This window comes from Vidua chalybeata, chromosome 14, assembly GCF_026979565.1.
Source record: "Vidua chalybeata isolate OUT-0048 chromosome 14, bVidCha1 merged haplotype, whole genome shotgun sequence".
Lineage (NCBI taxonomy): Eukaryota > Metazoa > Chordata > Aves > Passeriformes > Viduidae > Vidua > Vidua chalybeata.
Window position 1 is genome coordinate 12,315,095 of NC_071543.1, and position 17,090 is coordinate 12,332,184.

Sequence of the window (17,090 nt, forward strand, 5' to 3'; positions counted from 1 at the left end):
GACTCAATCATGTAATTTGTGTGTCCCCCCACCTTAATTTCTCTGATTTTTTTTTAATAGGCTGTGCTCCTCAGAGATGTGAACAGACTGGAGATTATGCAGCTGTATGCAGTGGTTTGAGGGCATTTAAAAATATACTAGGTAGTTAAAAGGTATTGATACATAGAATAGAAGCCAAGTGGGGCTCCATTTGAACTGTAGGATGTGTAGGATATCAGTTACAGAGAAAACTCACTGTCATGGGAAATTGCTCTTTGTTTCCTTTCCTCAGTGCAGAGTACTCTTTATAAATAATTGGTGTAAATGTTTTAAATTGCCTTGTGTCAAGAGCTAATCTTTGCAACATATGGTATTAGTCTTTTTTTGTGCTTATTTATGCTTTTTCCTAAGCTGCTTTATGTTGTGTGAAAGAAAAGCTAAGAATAGAGGAAGTGACTTCAGTGGTTTCCATTTTCAGCGTAACGTCCAATTGACAGCTCGCATCTGCCACAGGTCAGAGGTGGTTTGAATATGAAGGTAATTCTTTCCTTAAAAAATCTGACAATAGGTGGATTTGAAAGCTGATTTTAGAGTTTTGATAGTCATAGAAATTTTCAAGCAGCTCGCCTCACGGCTAATTTGATGAAAACAGCCACATAAGTTTTTGCTTGCTGTTTTTGCTTTTATATGACGTTCCCTAGGTTCTCACTAAAAATGGCAATGAGTCTTGCCCTTGTCAGATAAGAGAGATGTTTCATGAAGGGTGTAACAGAGGTCAGGTCCCATATAAGGACAGCAAAACCCAGATCTAGTTTTTATTAGCCACTGAGTAGAAAAACTTGTAGATAATGTAAAAATTTTATTAAATCAAATTGTTCTGTTGTTAAAGTAATATTCTCTGCATATGTATCATACAGTTCCAGTAAATATAATCAAATCCTGATATCTTAGTCTTGAACAGAACTGCAGGGCAACATCAGAGTTTATTTACATGCCAAAACAGCTGAAAAAAAGTGTGTATATGTTCAAGATGAAGAAAATAGGTGTGTACAGGTTCCACCCTTGTCTTGAATGTCAGCAGGTTCATTTTTTCTTATTCTTTTTAAGTAATAATGGATCTGCACCTGTGCCTTCATTAACTCCAAACTATTTAAATTTTTGTGTATACACACACACATGCCTATGGCACTATTTCTGAGAGTAACTTTCCTTATGCAAGTAAAATATGAAAAAAATATATAATTTATATGAATATATATTGTTACATCTTTTAATGTGCATGGTGTATAATTAGTTATATATATATATAAAATATCTGAAACTACATGCAGATAGTGTATGGCAAGAGATAAAGAAGAATGTATCTGTTGATTAAGACGTTACTGTTAAAGAAGTACTGTAGCATATCAGGTTTGTCAATCTTACTCCCTCTTAATTTTATTTTTGGGGGGTCTGAACAGAAGAAAAATTTAAGAGGTACTTTATTATCTGAGAGTAGGTAAATGCCTGCAAATGGATTTGCTTGAAATGACAGTCTTTTAAACACAGGTAATTCTGATGGCTTCCAAAGATACCAGGACCTGTTAGGCTGCCACAGTAGTGGGTGCTTGAAAAACATGAGTAAACACTCTGTGGGCTTCTTTTACTAACCTTTTATAAAGTCCTTTAAGCTAATTATTATATCTTTATTTAATACATATTTGGGTAATGTAGGTGAGCTGCTCTCTAGCAGTGCTACAATTTTGAGGGAACTTCTGTTCCAGATTAAGCCTGGGAGATGCTTGAAAGTCCTCATAGTGTAACAGCATTTCTCAGTCAGGTTTTAGGAATACTGGTAAGACAAGAGGATATATGTTCTCACACTGACAGACTACTTAGAAGAAATCTCACCAGACTGTTAAAATAGTTGCTTTAGGAATCCTATAAGATGTTGGGTGCTTGATTTTGTTAGAATCAAAGAATTATTAGTTCAATCTCTGTCCAAGATTCTTTGAAGTTTTGGTTTTTTTCATTCAGTTGTGTTCAGTACCTTTGAATGAAATTCAATAATGAGCGTTTTCAGAAGACCTGTTTCTGTAAAAGAGCTGTCCTGTACCAACAGATCTGGACACAGCCAGTTTCTTCTAATTTGGTCTGTGTTATTAGATTTCTGTATAATCTTGGAAGTTACATATTCAGTATGCTTTAAGTTTGTTTTAAAGAATTCAGAATCTGAAGAACCAGGTACATGACAGGGTCCGATGTGAAAAGGTGAGTCAGCAAGTCCATCTTGTAGCAGAACAGAGCCAGGACATTGCTTCAGAAACATGTGTTTATTGGAATCAAAGGAAAGAGGTTATATAAACCAGATTGGCAGAATGCTTGACACAACAAATGACAAAAATTACGTAAAAAAAAAAAAAAATGTATGCTGGCAAAAACGATGCTATAGTGGGTTATATTTGGGGCTTCTGTGCAAGTGATCAGGGTGGATGACCTCCTGAGGTCCTTTTGGAGCCAGATTGTGTGACTTTGTGTGCACATACAGATGTGTATAAACACATACAGTGATGGCTTAAGGTTGAATAAGAGAGGAGGAGAGATTTCCTGAAGGCCCCAGGCTGTGTGGCTGTGCTGGGCTGGTGAAATGGTGCACTTGGAAACGGTGCAGAGAGGGCCTGTGTTGTCATGCTCCTGCTGGTGCTCTTAGTCACACTGGCGGGACTGGGGCTGGCATGTGAATGTGCCTGTGCTTGTCGTACTTGTTGCTGCTTTTGTCCTTTTGTCTGGAACTGGGCTTAGGGAGGGAAAGAGCAAGATATTCTCTGCCTGATTTGTCCACTTATAGGTATTATCTTTGGAGAGGTGATGATAGAGTTCATGTACTGTCTATTGTGTTGTTACCATCTGCTGCCCAACAGACATGGCTTCCCATGGAAACCAGTATTTATTTAAAAAAAAAGAATACCGGTTATTTGCACAGGCATCTTTCAAAGTTTTTTTCCATTTCAGTGAAAAATCTGTGAAACAACAAGGAATAAAAATGGGTGGTTTTGCTCAGGAGTGTTAATAGTGTTAAAAATCTTAATTTCTACCGTATTAGAAGTTTAGCTTGGCAGCTGCGTTGCAGAAATTTACTGGTATCTTTTGAAGATGTGTATAAACACATATATACTTCTATTTGTATAAAGTATATCTCCATCCTTTTCTATACATTTGTTTACAGAGCAGTCTTTTAAAGTTTTGTTTTCATTAGTTACAGAAAAACATTCCTGTAGAACAGTAGGCTTAAAGACAAGGAAATTGAGAAAGGTAAAAGCAAATCTGTTCCAAAATGCAGTCTTTGTTCTCAGGCCATGTTTTAAGTTATGTAGTGTTACAAGTTTGAAGTCTTTCCAAAGGACATTATTTCAATATTAGCTGTAGTTGGTCAGAAATATCTGTCCTTATCCTGAAGTGTCCTACAGTCCCTTGTCAGCCTCAGTGAGTAACAGAAGCTATAAAGCTGACTTTGCTTGCTGTGAGAGGATTTTCTGAGAATAGAAAGATGTGACTGTTTCCTCAAGTAGTCCTGCACAGTTTGTTCTCCTCTGATACCACTCTGTTCCACCTCCACCTCCCAGGGATGTGTACATGGAGTTCTGCAGCACTGGGAAGTCCAGCCATGACTGATCTCCCTGTACTCCAGCACTCACACATAATGGCATCAGGAGTTGTTGGAAGATAAAATAGCCTTTAAAGCTCTGATTCACCTGAAGTAGCTTGGGGGAGAGAATTTGTAGGCCTGGTTTGTTCTGTTGATGGTGGTTAAGTAGGTGTATAGGATGGAGTGATGTTCTTTTCTACTGAGGAGCCCAGAGGAGTTTTCTGCTTAAGATTTCTCCCCCAGCAAAATCCAAGTGTTGCCCTTTGAGGTGATCAGACATTTATGAAGGGCTGGATTAGCTGGGCATGTCTGTTATTAAATTGCTTTTCTTTTATCTGACTGGAAGTGCTTAACAGGTTTAATCTCAAATCAACAAGACCTGTTAATATGAATGACTCCTGAAATCCCAGATTCCAAGTAGGTCTTAAATTGAAGCTAGGTTTTGTGAAGATGAGTATTTAAGCATCAATAAAAAGTTTTGCCAGTCATCTCTCTTAATTTGTTTCTTGGAAATGTGTTTCCGTGTTTATTGTAAATTGAGAACTATCAGTTTATTATTCCATATTGTAACTAATGCAGTTGAGAAATGATTCCTGGCTAGAGGACAGTTTGGCATCTTACCTGGCAGCAGGGAAAGGCTGGGTCACAGTCACTGCTGCTTTTGCCACACCTGTCCCTACAATAATTTTTTGGATCACGCCTGAAAATAGATTTAAAATTCAGATTTTTTTTTTTAAATAATTTTTACTCTTAGCAATGAAATGATGCAGGAGCTGGTGCAGTAGTGTACAGCAATGTGTCTGTCTTCAGACAATCTGAAGATTTACTGCTGTTCTGTGACCATTTTAACTAAAAGGTTTATGAGCACCTGAAGGCTTCAGTCATTTGCTTTCCCAGTATAATAAAATTTAGTTCTTCCGGGTTTCAAACCAAATAGTTTCTTTTTTTTTTTTTTTTTTTTTTTTCGTTTGCTTTGATTGTGTATTTGTTCATCTTTTAGGTCTTTCACTGTCTCTATCAACAGAAGAAAATACTATTTTTTTGTTTATTTCTAGGAATTGTTTTTAGTGGAGCAGAGTAGCAGTAAGCTCATTATAGACAAAAGGGAAATTCCTCATTCCACAGTTGTAATGTGCTGCTCAGGAGCAGCAGTGTGTCTTGTCTGTTTGAAAAATCTAGAAATCTTACCTCCACAGATCAGTATGAATCTGCTGTACTAATTCATGTTCCCTCCTCTTGTGATAGCAGAAATAACAGCTTGGTATATATAAGCAGTGAACTGATTCAGCTGAAAATAAACCTGGAAAATCATATGGTTAACTCTTAGCTAAATCTGTTTCCTGATTCATTTCACCATATTTTGGAATAAATTCTGGTTCTGGTCAAAGGGGAGAAGCAACACTAAGGGCCCAGATGTAAGGAAATGGGACTGTACATTTTGGACTAGCTTTTTTTTTCCAGTAAAGATTTTCTCAGGAATTTGCAAAAACACCAATGTAAAGTTATTTTCTGGAGTTTCATGTTGAGTATTTAGTTGTGTAGGGTAATCTGTGCTTTAGGTTAAATGTCTGCTTTTGCCAAACCTGCCGCTTCCTTTGCTAATTCTGACTTTTGGAATGTGAGAGAGATGCAGAGCAAAGCATTTCTTCCATATTTTCAAAATTTTTTACTGAATTAGAGGGCTTTTTTCAGGCAGAGATGTTTCTTTATTCAACACTGATTTGTGCAATCAGTTGCCCAGTTCTGATAGCAGTAAGGTGTTTAATTCTGTTGCTCTGCAAAGTATGGGCTGTTCTGTTCTTTTGGTGTGTCTGACCTCTTCAAAACGTTTCTCTGTAAACTTTTGTACTCTGATCTCAGGTTCTGTGTTGGTGAATTGTGGAGTGTGTCATCCACGTCCTTCAAAAGCCAGTGCTCTGATATTTGGACATACAAGGTTCTCTAAGCAGCTACATGGCTTGCTTTATCTTGAAGGGAAAATGAGAATTTGCTTCCTTTTTGTTGCCCTCTTGATTACTTGTCTACTAGAAATTTACTTACTTGTCCACTAAGAAATCTACTTGACTAGTAAGAAATTTAAAATATTTTTATAATAACCAGTCTGGTGATTTTAAGAGTAGCTATTCATCAGAGATTCCCAACCAGCAGTGTCCTCAGCAGTGCTCTGCTCCCCTCTGTAAGGCATGTGTGGTGATACCAGGCAGTTCTGAGCAGTGCCGTGGGTCCAGCACTCCATGGCAGCTTCTCATTCCTTTGTTGAACACCTCTCAGTCCCTTTGGCTCATCTTTCTGTCAATCCTTTTAACTGCCCCAAAGACACCTGGCCTGATCTCAGGCTCTGCCATCCTCTCCCAAGCACCCCTCACTGTGTTACATGACAGGGAGCTGTGCCTGCCCCAGGCTCTTGGCCAGGTGGGAAGCCCAGCCTTTTCTGCCTGTGCCAGTAATTGCATTCCCCAGTCTTCAGAATTCCTGCACAGGCAGGATTGATGTTAAGAACAGCTCTATTCTTTAAAAGGTTGTTATGTGAGGAAGTGAAATGAGGTTTGTACCTGACTCCTCCCTGGTAAGGCTCACTTACCTTTGACAGAATTGCATAATGTATGTTCTGTAACTAATAGCTGAATTAGAAGTTAGTGTGTAGGAAATTAATTTACCTGATGCAACCCTTCTGGTGATGATAAATCTGGATGGTGTGCTTCTTGGGGAGTAATGAGGGCTAGTAACTTGGAAGTAAATTAGGCAACTCATGTGTCTTTTTTCCTTTTTTTTTCCTTTTTCTAGAACCACAGAGCAGACCCAGAAGAACTCTTCACAAAATTGGAACGCATTGGGAAAGGCTCCTTTGGTGAAGTCTTCAAAGGAATTGATAATCGGACACAGCAAGTGGTTGCCATAAAAATCATAGACCTTGAGGAAGCAGAAGATGAAATAGAAGATATACAGCAGGAGATAACTGTTTTAAGTCAGTGTGATAGTCCTTATGTAACAAAATACTATGGATCATATTTAAAGGTAATATATAATATTGCACAAAGATTTCTAGAATGCTGCTATAAAAATCATCTAAAATTAAGGAAAATTTATCATGCCAACTTGACATTTTTAGTAGGTTTTTATTTTTCTTTGAACAGAGTTTTTCACTTCATTTTTCTCTTTTTGTTGCTTGCTCTTTGGGACTGGGATTTGCACAAAATGGCTAAAGAATTAACAGAGTTGATAAAGGATTCTTTTTGCCATTGTTTTTGAACCTTGGTTTTCTCTCTTCCCTCCACAATCCGTAGCGCAGTTCTGTGGCCTTTTTTGAGCAAAAGAAATACACCTTCATAGTTACAGAAACAAAAGCTGTTCCTGGTGTGGAAAGAAACCCTGTGCCATGTAAGATGTGCTGGCAGTTATGCAGCTTAGTAGGCCTGAGACAAAGTAACACTGACATCAGCAGAGTTACGTAACCACTGTGTGAAATGTTATCTAAGGCATAATTTAACAAACAAAAATTAAAACCTACAGAAAACCAAAATGTTGAGTAAAAGTTCTCACCTTAAGTACTGCTTAAAGGTTTTGCGCTGTTGATGTATTTTGGGTGACTTTTAAAAAATCCCTGAAAACATTTAATGTAAACTAAAGTTTTAGTGATAGTACAAAGTATATTAAGTATCTGGGTGGGGTTATTTGCTTATGTTTGGGATTTTTGTTGGGTTTGGTTTGTTTGCTTCAGTTTGGGAGGTTTTTCTGGTTGGTTCTGTTTTTTGGTGCTTGGTCTCCCTCTCAGCATTTCTGCTTTCTTAAGGTCTAGTGGGGTTTTGTACATTTTAGAGACAGATTTCTGATAAGTTTCTCTGTCTCACCCTTGTGCTGTATCTTTCAGTGATACATAAAAGTATTTGCAGAATTTATTTAGTAATATTCTTTGTAATATTATTTTGCTTTTTTCTGTTTAAGTTGCAAAAGTATTCAATCTTTCATATTTTAATACTAAGTGGAGAAGTTATTTTTCCAATATTTCCAGTATATTTAGTATACTCCAAATACTAACTTCTGATTTCAGCTAATGTAAGACAGCTGTAGTGGCTTTGCTGTTTACTGTGAGTTCTTCACACCTGAGTAAACATACAAATTGCCATTGATAACCCATTTTTCCTTCTCTTTATTGGGTTCAATCAGTGGGATTTTCGGTTTGTTTGTGAATAAGTAATAAATGTCTTAGAAGTAGGATTTACTTTCTGCATCACAGCATATTAGAACAAGCAGGTTCATCTCAAGATAACTTTGAGTTCAACCTGTAAGGTTCCCCTGGAGCAGTGCACAAATAGTACTGCAGATTCAGACATGATTGGTCTTTTTTACAGTCCTTTATTTTCTGTGATGAGCTAAGTCCTAAATTCTGTTCTCCTGGATATCCATCATTTCAGCTTTGTGCTGTAAAAGCCCAGTTGTTTGCCCTGAAGTACAAACAGGTCAAAGTAAGTCTTGGAAAGTGTTTTTACTTGGAAGCGTTTTTGCTTGGAAAAGTGTTTTGTGAAATCACAGAACTAAACAGTGATTTCAGCAGCTGTGAATGGAAGAATTAAACTTTGATTGGGTGGGGATTTGTTTTGTTTGTTCTTTGTTTTCTCAGAGGTGGGGGGTGGAAAAAGCTTTATAAGTTATGGATTGAACAGGGAAAGAAAATAGTCTTATCATTATTTACGGCAATATAGGTGTGGAAAGTAAAGTCTAGTTATTCTATCAGTGCTACACAGCTATTAAATTCTCCTTAGGTTTTTTTAATTTAAAAAAAATTCTTGGCAAATGTAGGATCATGTTAATGCTGCAGTGCTCTTTTCACCATTATATGAGTTCTTTCCATTTCTGCTCTAAATGGATACATTCTGAAAGATTAATGCTGATGTCTTGTTTACTTTTCACACTTGGAAAGTTTTTGGGGAAGGAAAATTTCTGTGCGTGGAAGGTGTTTTGGGGAGGTGTTTGTGGAATTTTGGTTACTTTCTTATTACTTTAAGAAATTCCTCTTTAAAAAAAAAAAAAAAAGTAAAAAATTGTTCACAGGAATGTTTTCCATCCCAGAGCAGCATGCTAGGTAATTCTGCTGCTTGTTATTCCCCAAGTAAATTAATAAAAATGTCCACAAATAAATGTGTAGCTTTAATTCTGTAATTAAAAATAAATAAAGCAACTTTTTAAGTAGTATATGCTATCTAAATTTTCTTAGACTAGATTAATCCCTGGTTGCTAGTTCAAGGCCTTTTAGCCTGAGACTCCTCAGGGGAAAGAAGGTATTGGCTTTGTTCATTGTGCAAAGAATCTTTTATTCTGCCTTTTCATTTTAGTAATAGCAAGTATTTTGAGAGTTATGTCTGTTTGTTTGTTTGTTTACTTAATTGATCTAGCTGTGAACTTTTTAGTAGTTATTTCTTGGAGAGTGGTTGTCAGCCTAATTGTTAAGCTGTATAGTACTTCATTCAGGATTTAATTTTTCGATACATTATAAGTATATCTTTGAAACAATGAAATGAGTACAGTTGTGTACCAAATGACTGTATAATTAAAGGTTAAAGAATATTGAGGTTAAATTCTGAAAAATAAGACGTCTTATTTCTCACAAATCCAAGTCCTAGACTGCAGAGATCAGATGCAGTTTTGCCATGGATATAATTAGTGTGAAGTTCACATTCTTAATGGCCCCATATGTTTATTCCTGGATACTTCAATTTATATATAAAGGTCACTGAAAAATTCCTAGAAATACTTTTTTAAGATAATGGTTAAAAAGTGCCTAAGGTAAATAAAAAAATAAAAGGTATTTCAAATTTGAAGATACTTTTTTTCCCTTTGCATCTTTATTTACAGGCAAACAAAACCGTTGAGCCAGTGTGCTGTGTTTCAGATCAGGCTTTATGAACTAGAAATAGTTTGCTAAAGTGTATTAATCATACATGTGGCTCTTTCTGAAGCTGTAGAAATGCCATTAGAAATATTTGTAGTTTTGCACTGTTCAAAGAGACTTAGTGTTTTCCTGACTAAATACCAAAGCAAACCCTCAGTGCAAAAGCATTCAGGTTGCCCACAGCACTTACTGATATTCTCTAGTTCAGTAATCTAGATCTATCTTAAATCTTTACATTTTATAGTTTCTATTTTGAAGAAATTGCCACTGAGACCATGTGTTGGCTTCAAGTTTATCATGTGAGCCTCTGTTCATCCAATTGAACTGTAATGGAACATCTTCTGTTGTAATTTCCTCTTTTTAAATCAATTTTAACTAAGCTTAGCGTGAGCAGATTGTTCTTGTCATCATTTTGTAGTTCTTGAGTTTTCCCTCTGGCAAGATAGTTGATAACTAAAAAGTTCTTAGGACTACAACATGGAAGAAGAGATGTAATTGTGAGGGGGTTCTAATTGCATACATTTCAGATCAGAGATTTTCTTTTTTGTACCAGTGATCTGGTCTGTTCTATATATTCTGTATCTTGACAGTTTCTTTGCACTTCAGGGTGCAGAGGCAGCCTTGTGGCTGATGGAGATGCCCAGTCCCAGGGAGCCTGGGGCTTGCCAGCTGCATGCAGGCTCTCCCAGATGCCCCTGCTGCTGAGAGGCAGAAAGGAAGAGTGTCTTTATTTCAATTGCTTGACTTACTAACTTGTGACATTCTGCAGCCTAGCTGTTCATTAGCTACAGCTTGTATATCCAACCTGTAAATGTGATTTTAAAAGTATGGACAGTCCTTTAATAGTTTTCCTAGCAGTGCAGTGTTACTTGTCTGTTATCAGGTGGTTTAGTCTTGAAAAACGTTATCATTGGTACAAGATGGCAAGGTCTGTTTCCTTGAGGTTCTTGTGATGAAGTTGATGCCAATTATTGTGACACAAAAAGGTACAAAAGCCCCATATCATGGTAATGTGGGATATCTTGAGGTTCAAATGGGAGTTTCCCATTGAATTAACCTCAAAGCTTAGGTATTAGTAATTTTTTCCTAAATTTTCCTTGGGTGTCTGGCAAGATCAATAGTGTTTTCTAAACATACTGGTAGGTGATGTGCAAGCATATGTACAGTCAAAGAATGCACTTAATAAACACATTTGTGTCCAATAATAAAATGTTTTAACTTTATATCATGGCTTTCACTAATGTGGGTAGAATCATATGAGCTTCAGCTATATTGCAACTTTTGTTATTGTAAGATAATTTAAGTCCTGATGGAGATATTTGTAGCTATTTCATATTTGTAGAAGGTCAGGATCTAAATTTGTCTCCTCATCCCCTATTGCACTTGGATTGCAATTAACATCTCAATAAATAAACCATGGGGTGTGGAGGGTCCCCTTGATAAGTTAGGTTAGATAGCTGAAATGAGTGTTTTCCTCCAGCCTAATGGGTTGTCAAAATGCATTACTCTCCTACCAGTTCAGGCAAGAAAAAGATTAAAAGTATTTAAAGTTACCATCGTTCTGGCATGTTCTGGTTACACAAATTTAGGAAGTGCACATGATGAAGTGCTTCAGCTGGACTTTCCAACAGTACCATAGAGATAAATCTCTTGATGACTGGAATTCCATGACTGTTTTCCTTATTTGTGCCCTTTAGACCAAGGTTTTCAGTATCTGGCCTTGTAACTATTACAGCCACCTGAGCTTTCTCTTTTCTTTTGCAATTAAAACAAACCTGAAGTTATTCTCAGCTTTTCAGATTTGAATATGGAGAAATCCAGAGACTTCCATCAGAATTGTGCAGCACTTTGTGCAGCAAAGCTTTGAGACAATCTAAAGATACTGGTTGTTCTGCCCTGTGTATTTATACTTGGCTGACAGAAAATAGCTAGGAAAAAGGTTGTTCATGCCTGGCTAGAAAATATCCACACCCGATTACAGTGGATAGTAGCAATTTCTTTGAGACATTGTTTGAGAAACAGTACTTACTCATTTTCACCCTGTACTGTTTTCAAGTAATAGTCAAATTCTCCAAACATGTCTGGTAACCACAATGTTTGCCTTGAACAGGAGTTCCTTGCAGGTCTTCTGAGCTGACAAAGTTGGGCTTTATATAAAAACTGCTAAAATTAGCCAGCCCTTCCCTGCTGAGATCATAATATTGGAATAGACTCTCATAAATGGTGTGGTTTTTAAATTCAGTATAAATCTAATAGAGCACACTTTGTTAGGATGATTGGATGTGGTGCTTTCAGAAACTGCACCTTTATTTGCTTGCTGAGTTTTCTTTAGATTTCCATCCCTGGGCAGGCCATAGGGTGGGAAAGTATACAATGGAGAATGCAAGAGGCTTTAAAGAGTACTCCTGCCCTAAGCTTGTGCTCTGTAATGAGAAACTAGCACTGGTAAATATTTGCTGGAAACTTATACAGTGTGTGTGGTACTTCACCACTGTGTGTGGTTCAGTTGAGTATTTTTAATAACTGGGTTTTATTTTAAATAAATATATTTATTCACAAAATTTTCTCGACTAGTACCACAGATTCATATTTGAGTTTTGTCTTTTGAGGGGACTCTGGCAAGTAAGTAGTCTGTAGATTTGCTACTAAGTGTTCCCGGTTTTTTTTCTATGAATCAGCCACCTTTTGTAGTGACAAGCCAAGGACAAAGTCAGTACTAGAAATCAGTGTTAGAATAATTTGTCACTTGTAGAGGTTGAGTGATCTTCACAGAGGACATGCAGAAACTCACATATTCAAAAGATCCATGTTAAATAATTATTTGTATTTAATTAAAACTTAAACCACTGCCTAATCACTTTTTCCCCTCTAAGTTCTGTTCCTTTAAGTGAAATCATTTTAGACACTATTTAGCAGAAATTGGTTAGTAGTGATGGTGTTTTTTCATTGCTTTTTTAAATACAGAAGTCAAACTTATTAATTAATATTTTAGAGATCATAGGATCATTCTACAAGAAGTAATTGCATACAAGTAGGTGACTAACAAGACTCTCTATTTGCCTGTTCCTAAGAGTGTGCTGGTAGTCTATTGAATTATATATAAATTTTTTTATGGCAGCCTTGGACTTTTGACAACTCTTGTCTTCCTTTACAGGGCACAAAACTATGGATAATAATGGAATACTTGGGTGGAGGGTCAGCTTTGGATCTTGTAAGTATATGATTTTTTTTGCATTATAAGTATCAGTGAACTTTATTTCATGGCGTTTTTTTATAAAAATAAGTACCTGGAGGCAGCTGATATTACATCACTGCTGTGTGGCAGTGGTCTAAAAAGTATGAATTTGAATTGTAGTCCTGTCACATTGAATTCATGTTAATTTTTCTATTTTACTTTTTGTCTGTAAGCATTAGGAAGCATCCATTTGTTCTCAGTCAAATGAAGCAATGGGTTTTTAGTTTGAGAAGTCCTTTTCTTGCTGTATGTTTGGTGGGGGTTTGGGTTTGGGGTCCTCTGTCCCCACCTCCTCCAAGTAGAATTCATTACAGTTCAGTAAAAAATGTTTCCTTTAGCTTTGGGTCTCAGGAATGAATAAGGACTGTGTCCACAGACAGTTAATTTTAACTGGTTAAAAGATGTTGGGTTTTCCATGTTCAGGTATTTTCAGTTAAGCATGAAAGTGCCTTTTACTTGAGATAGTGTGGCATTCATGGAGGGTATAGCCTGGGGAGTGCACAAGCACAGTCCACTGAGTGTGAGTGTGGTTTCCCCATGGTTTCAGTGCAGCTCTGCCTCAGCTGCCACACTACAGACCCACCCTTTCCTGTAAGATAATATAGCTCAGTCTTTGTGTGATTCTGAAGGGAAAATATGATGTCTTCACTATTACAGAGTGATAATAATTATGTTTTCACTAACAGGAGTCCTGTCTGTGAGAGTTGAAGTATGTGCTTGACTTCACAAATCTATTTAAAGTTCTTTATGAAATTACATCACATCAGCTCATCAAAAGCATAGTGATTAGGTGTAGCATTTGATAGTTTGTAGCTCTAGAACTTGGCCCTTTCGAGGAAGGGGCTGTGAGGTACTCTTAACACTTTTGAGTAATTGGTTGTATTTTGTGGAGTGTCAGAAACAGGGAAATAGCTATTATTAGTGGAAATTTAAATCACTGAACCTGTAGACTAATAAAATTTTAGAAGAACAAAATTTCAGATTTGCCTCGATTTGCCCTACCATAATTTCAGGGTGTTCACTGTTTTGGTGCTGAGTTGTTGGTATTTTTTTGATTGTTTACTTTAATTTCTTTTGTTTTATTTGCATAGTTTTCTAATGTGCAAAGTATACACCTAATCCATTAGCAACTTTATAGTAGCATGTTATGGTCTTGATACAAAAGCAAGCACGGAATCAAAAATACTGGGAAAGTAAAAACTGCATCATTAAATTAAAAACCTGCAGTCAACAGATTAATCTATTTTGAAATAATCTGGTTTTCTTAATTTACTTAATCTAAATTGCAAAGTTCAGTCTGCTGTGTTTGCTGCTTGTAGGGAAATACAACAAGTTGTTGCTTTTCTTGTGCTTTGCATGCTGAGGGGAGCACAGACAGTGTATGTTTGAGGAGTAAGAGCATTTTCAGTGTATTGGCAGTAGAGGACATGTAAAGGTGATCATTCCACTGGCACCTGTTTCAGTTAGAATACTGACTTATTGCAGTGAATATTGCAATAATTTTGTTAGTTCTCTAATTTTGAAAAATACTTCAGGTTTAAGATTTAATTTAATCAAAGCAAGGCAAAAATTAGATACAAGACTAAAATTATTTCAATGTGTCTTTTTTCCAAAGCTGCGTGCTGGCCCGTTCGATGAGTTCCAGATTGCTACTATGCTAAAGGAAATCTTGAAAGGTCTTGACTACTTACACTCAGAGAAGAAAATTCACAGGGATATAAAAGGTGTGCCAACATTTCAAATGTTACTTTGTTAAAGCCTTTAAAAACCATAAAACAGTATTCTAATGAGTTGTTATGTTATTTCCCCTTGGCAGCTGCCAATGTCTTGTTATCAGAACAAGGTGACGTTAAACTTGCTGATTTTGGAGTTGCTGGGCAGCTAACAGACACACAAATTAAGAGAAATACCTTTGTGGGAACCCCATTTTGGATGGCCCCTGAAGTTATTCAGCAGTCAGCATATGATTCAAAAGTAAGTAGAAATTTCTTCTTTTCCTTTTTTTTTTTTTTTTTTTTTTTGGGTATCTGATTATCCAACAGCATTTGTTTTGATTTTTTGCTTCTCTATCAGTATGGGGAGAAAAAAAAAGTAGACTTGAAATTACAGGGTTTCAAATAATAAAATCAAAAGTAGGATTTAATTGGTTTTATACAGTAGTTACCTGTCATTGTACTTAGGTACAAAGTCACCAAGTAAAATGGTGATGTCATGTCTCTTTCAGAGCAACTCCCTGAATGTGGGGTGGTTGGTTGATTTGGTTTCAATTCAATGTTCTGCATTTAATTCAAACAGTAATAAAATACTCACAAAGTAAAATGCCACCAGAACATGGCAATTCATTTAAAGCCAAGACTGGCCAAAATGTTAATTTCTTCTTACAGTTCTATACATACAGCTCTGGGTATAATTTCTCAAATGGTATTTCTGAGGATCCTTGTAATGCTGAAAATTTTAGCACGGGTCTTGAGAAGATAAAAAGTAACTTTGTGGCTATGGCTTAGTAGCATTGTGGTACCTTGTGCCTTTCTTTGTCATGAGAGCTCTTGATGGATGACTAATTGCAAAGGAGAGTTTCCCTATGTGAACTAGCAGTAGAAAAGCAGAATTCTTCTATGTTTTTCTGAGAGCTGAGAACTGGTGCTAGAAATGACAATAAGGAGGGAACAGTCCCCTCTTCTGTGTGTAAAACCACAAGATGTCCTAGAGCATGTGGCTGGTGAAACAGCAGTGTGTTTCAGTCTGGCATTGGACTTTCCACACTCTGTAAACAAAACCTTAAAATAGCATCAAGGGAATAAAAACCTTAGTATGTGTAAAGTAATACTTTCTTACTGCTTTTTCTCAAATAGTAGACATGAAACTGTACTTACATGATGTGCATATAAAGAAAAATCTGGTGGATATCTGAAGTGTCCTGAAAGCATCCACACTCCAGGAGACTTCCCCAGAATCAGTCAGACTTGAAGGAATTTGTGTACTTGTCACAAGGGTTCTTGCTGACAAAAAAGTTGGAATCTGCTGTTTAGGGTTTCAGTGGTCCCACTGTGATGTATTCCCTAGAAAAGCTCTCTACCCTGCTTTAGGAATGTGTGTTGGCCAGTCTGATTGGGAATAATTCTTCTGCTTGCCCTGTGTAGAGATCAGCTTTACCACACCTTCATTTACATTTCCCCAGCAACCTAATCTTTTGCCTTCCATATCTCCTCAGTGTGTTGCAAGAGCAATGTCTTCCCCTTTTTTTCCATGCCAGTAGGCTGGTGGGAGAGCAGAGAAGATAAAAGCCTTTGGTAGGAGAGATGAAGGATTTGGATAGGATACACTTTAGTTTCTAGACTACTATCGATGACTGTTTTGGTATCTGGACTGAATTTTAATATGTCTTCTTCTCTCCCTACTCCAAAAGGCTGGAAAATAAACTAGAAATTTATACATTTTAGTAGTGCCAGAGATTTGTAAGCCCCATCTCTTCTTTAAAATAATTTTGTTCCAATACACAGTTGTTGGTTATGGTATTTCAGTAATAAACAGTGAGTTAGTTTAGTTCTTTGCTATAAAGTACATCTATTTTGGGTCTTGTGAACAAGAAGGAGTATTGGAGGGATGCAAATTGTAATCCTTGTTTACTCTATGGACAGTTTTGGTTTATGATTCTGTGCCAAGTGTAGTCAACTACGGCCAAACACTTTTTTAATGAGAAACACCTTTAGTGATCTAAGTAGCTATTGTGGCTCATCTGAAAAGATGCAAATAATAATATATTTCACCTGGGAAAAGAAATCAAAATCAGGAAAAAATTTTAGAATACTAGTATTTTATGCATGATATCAAAATATCATACTATGTTTTGGTACAAAGGGAGAATTTGTTTATAACGATGCTTTTAGCTAAAATAAATAGTACTTCATTATTCTGCTGTGACTTACACTGTGAACTTGATGCTTCAAGTGGTGTTTCAAGTCTAACTAGTTGTCAATAATTCTCCAGCTAAATTCATCAAGCAGTCTGTTAGGAAAGAAATTAAGTGATCCCCTGCTGGATTTCATTCAGCTTTCTGCCTTGTTCATTTAGAGTGAGCTGTCAAACAAGGTTGGATACCTAAACAAACTCTGAATTAGACATAGGAAATTCGTGGCAATTTGTCATTAACATATGGAAAAGATCAAAGGAAGATCAATATTTCTGAAGCTTTTCCAAAAGCGTGTAAATTTAGGTGTCTGTTTAACTTGCTGGCAGTGTTAGAACACCAACTGCAACAAAAATGATGATCTAGATGTTTGTCATTAAATACTGATTAAGTCAGCCAGGTCTTTGTGAGTGAGTCAGGTGTTCCTGAAGTGTTAGAAGGGAATGTTTATGTTATC

The 17,090-nt window shown here is 36.6% G+C and overlaps 1 protein-coding gene across 3 annotated transcripts in view; it reads left to right on the top strand.

Annotated features, from left to right (window-relative positions):
* The window catches only part of STK26 (serine/threonine kinase 26), a 30,132-nt gene that overhangs the window by 8,084 nt on the left and 4,958 nt on the right, over positions 1–17,090 (top strand). For 2 of the 3 annotated variants that reach the window (XM_053955440.1, XM_053955441.1), the window contains exons 2-5: positions 6,389–6,619; positions 12,646–12,702; positions 14,342–14,450; positions 14,543–14,700. In XM_053955440.1, coding sequence (XP_053811415.1) covers positions 6,389–6,619; positions 12,646–12,702; positions 14,342–14,450; positions 14,543–14,700 — 555 coding nt within the window. Of the gene's footprint in view, positions 1–490; positions 517–6,388; positions 6,620–12,645; positions 12,703–14,341; positions 14,451–14,542; positions 14,701–17,090 lie in introns of those variants that run through there. The other variant, XM_053955442.1, reaches the window with a different exon arrangement.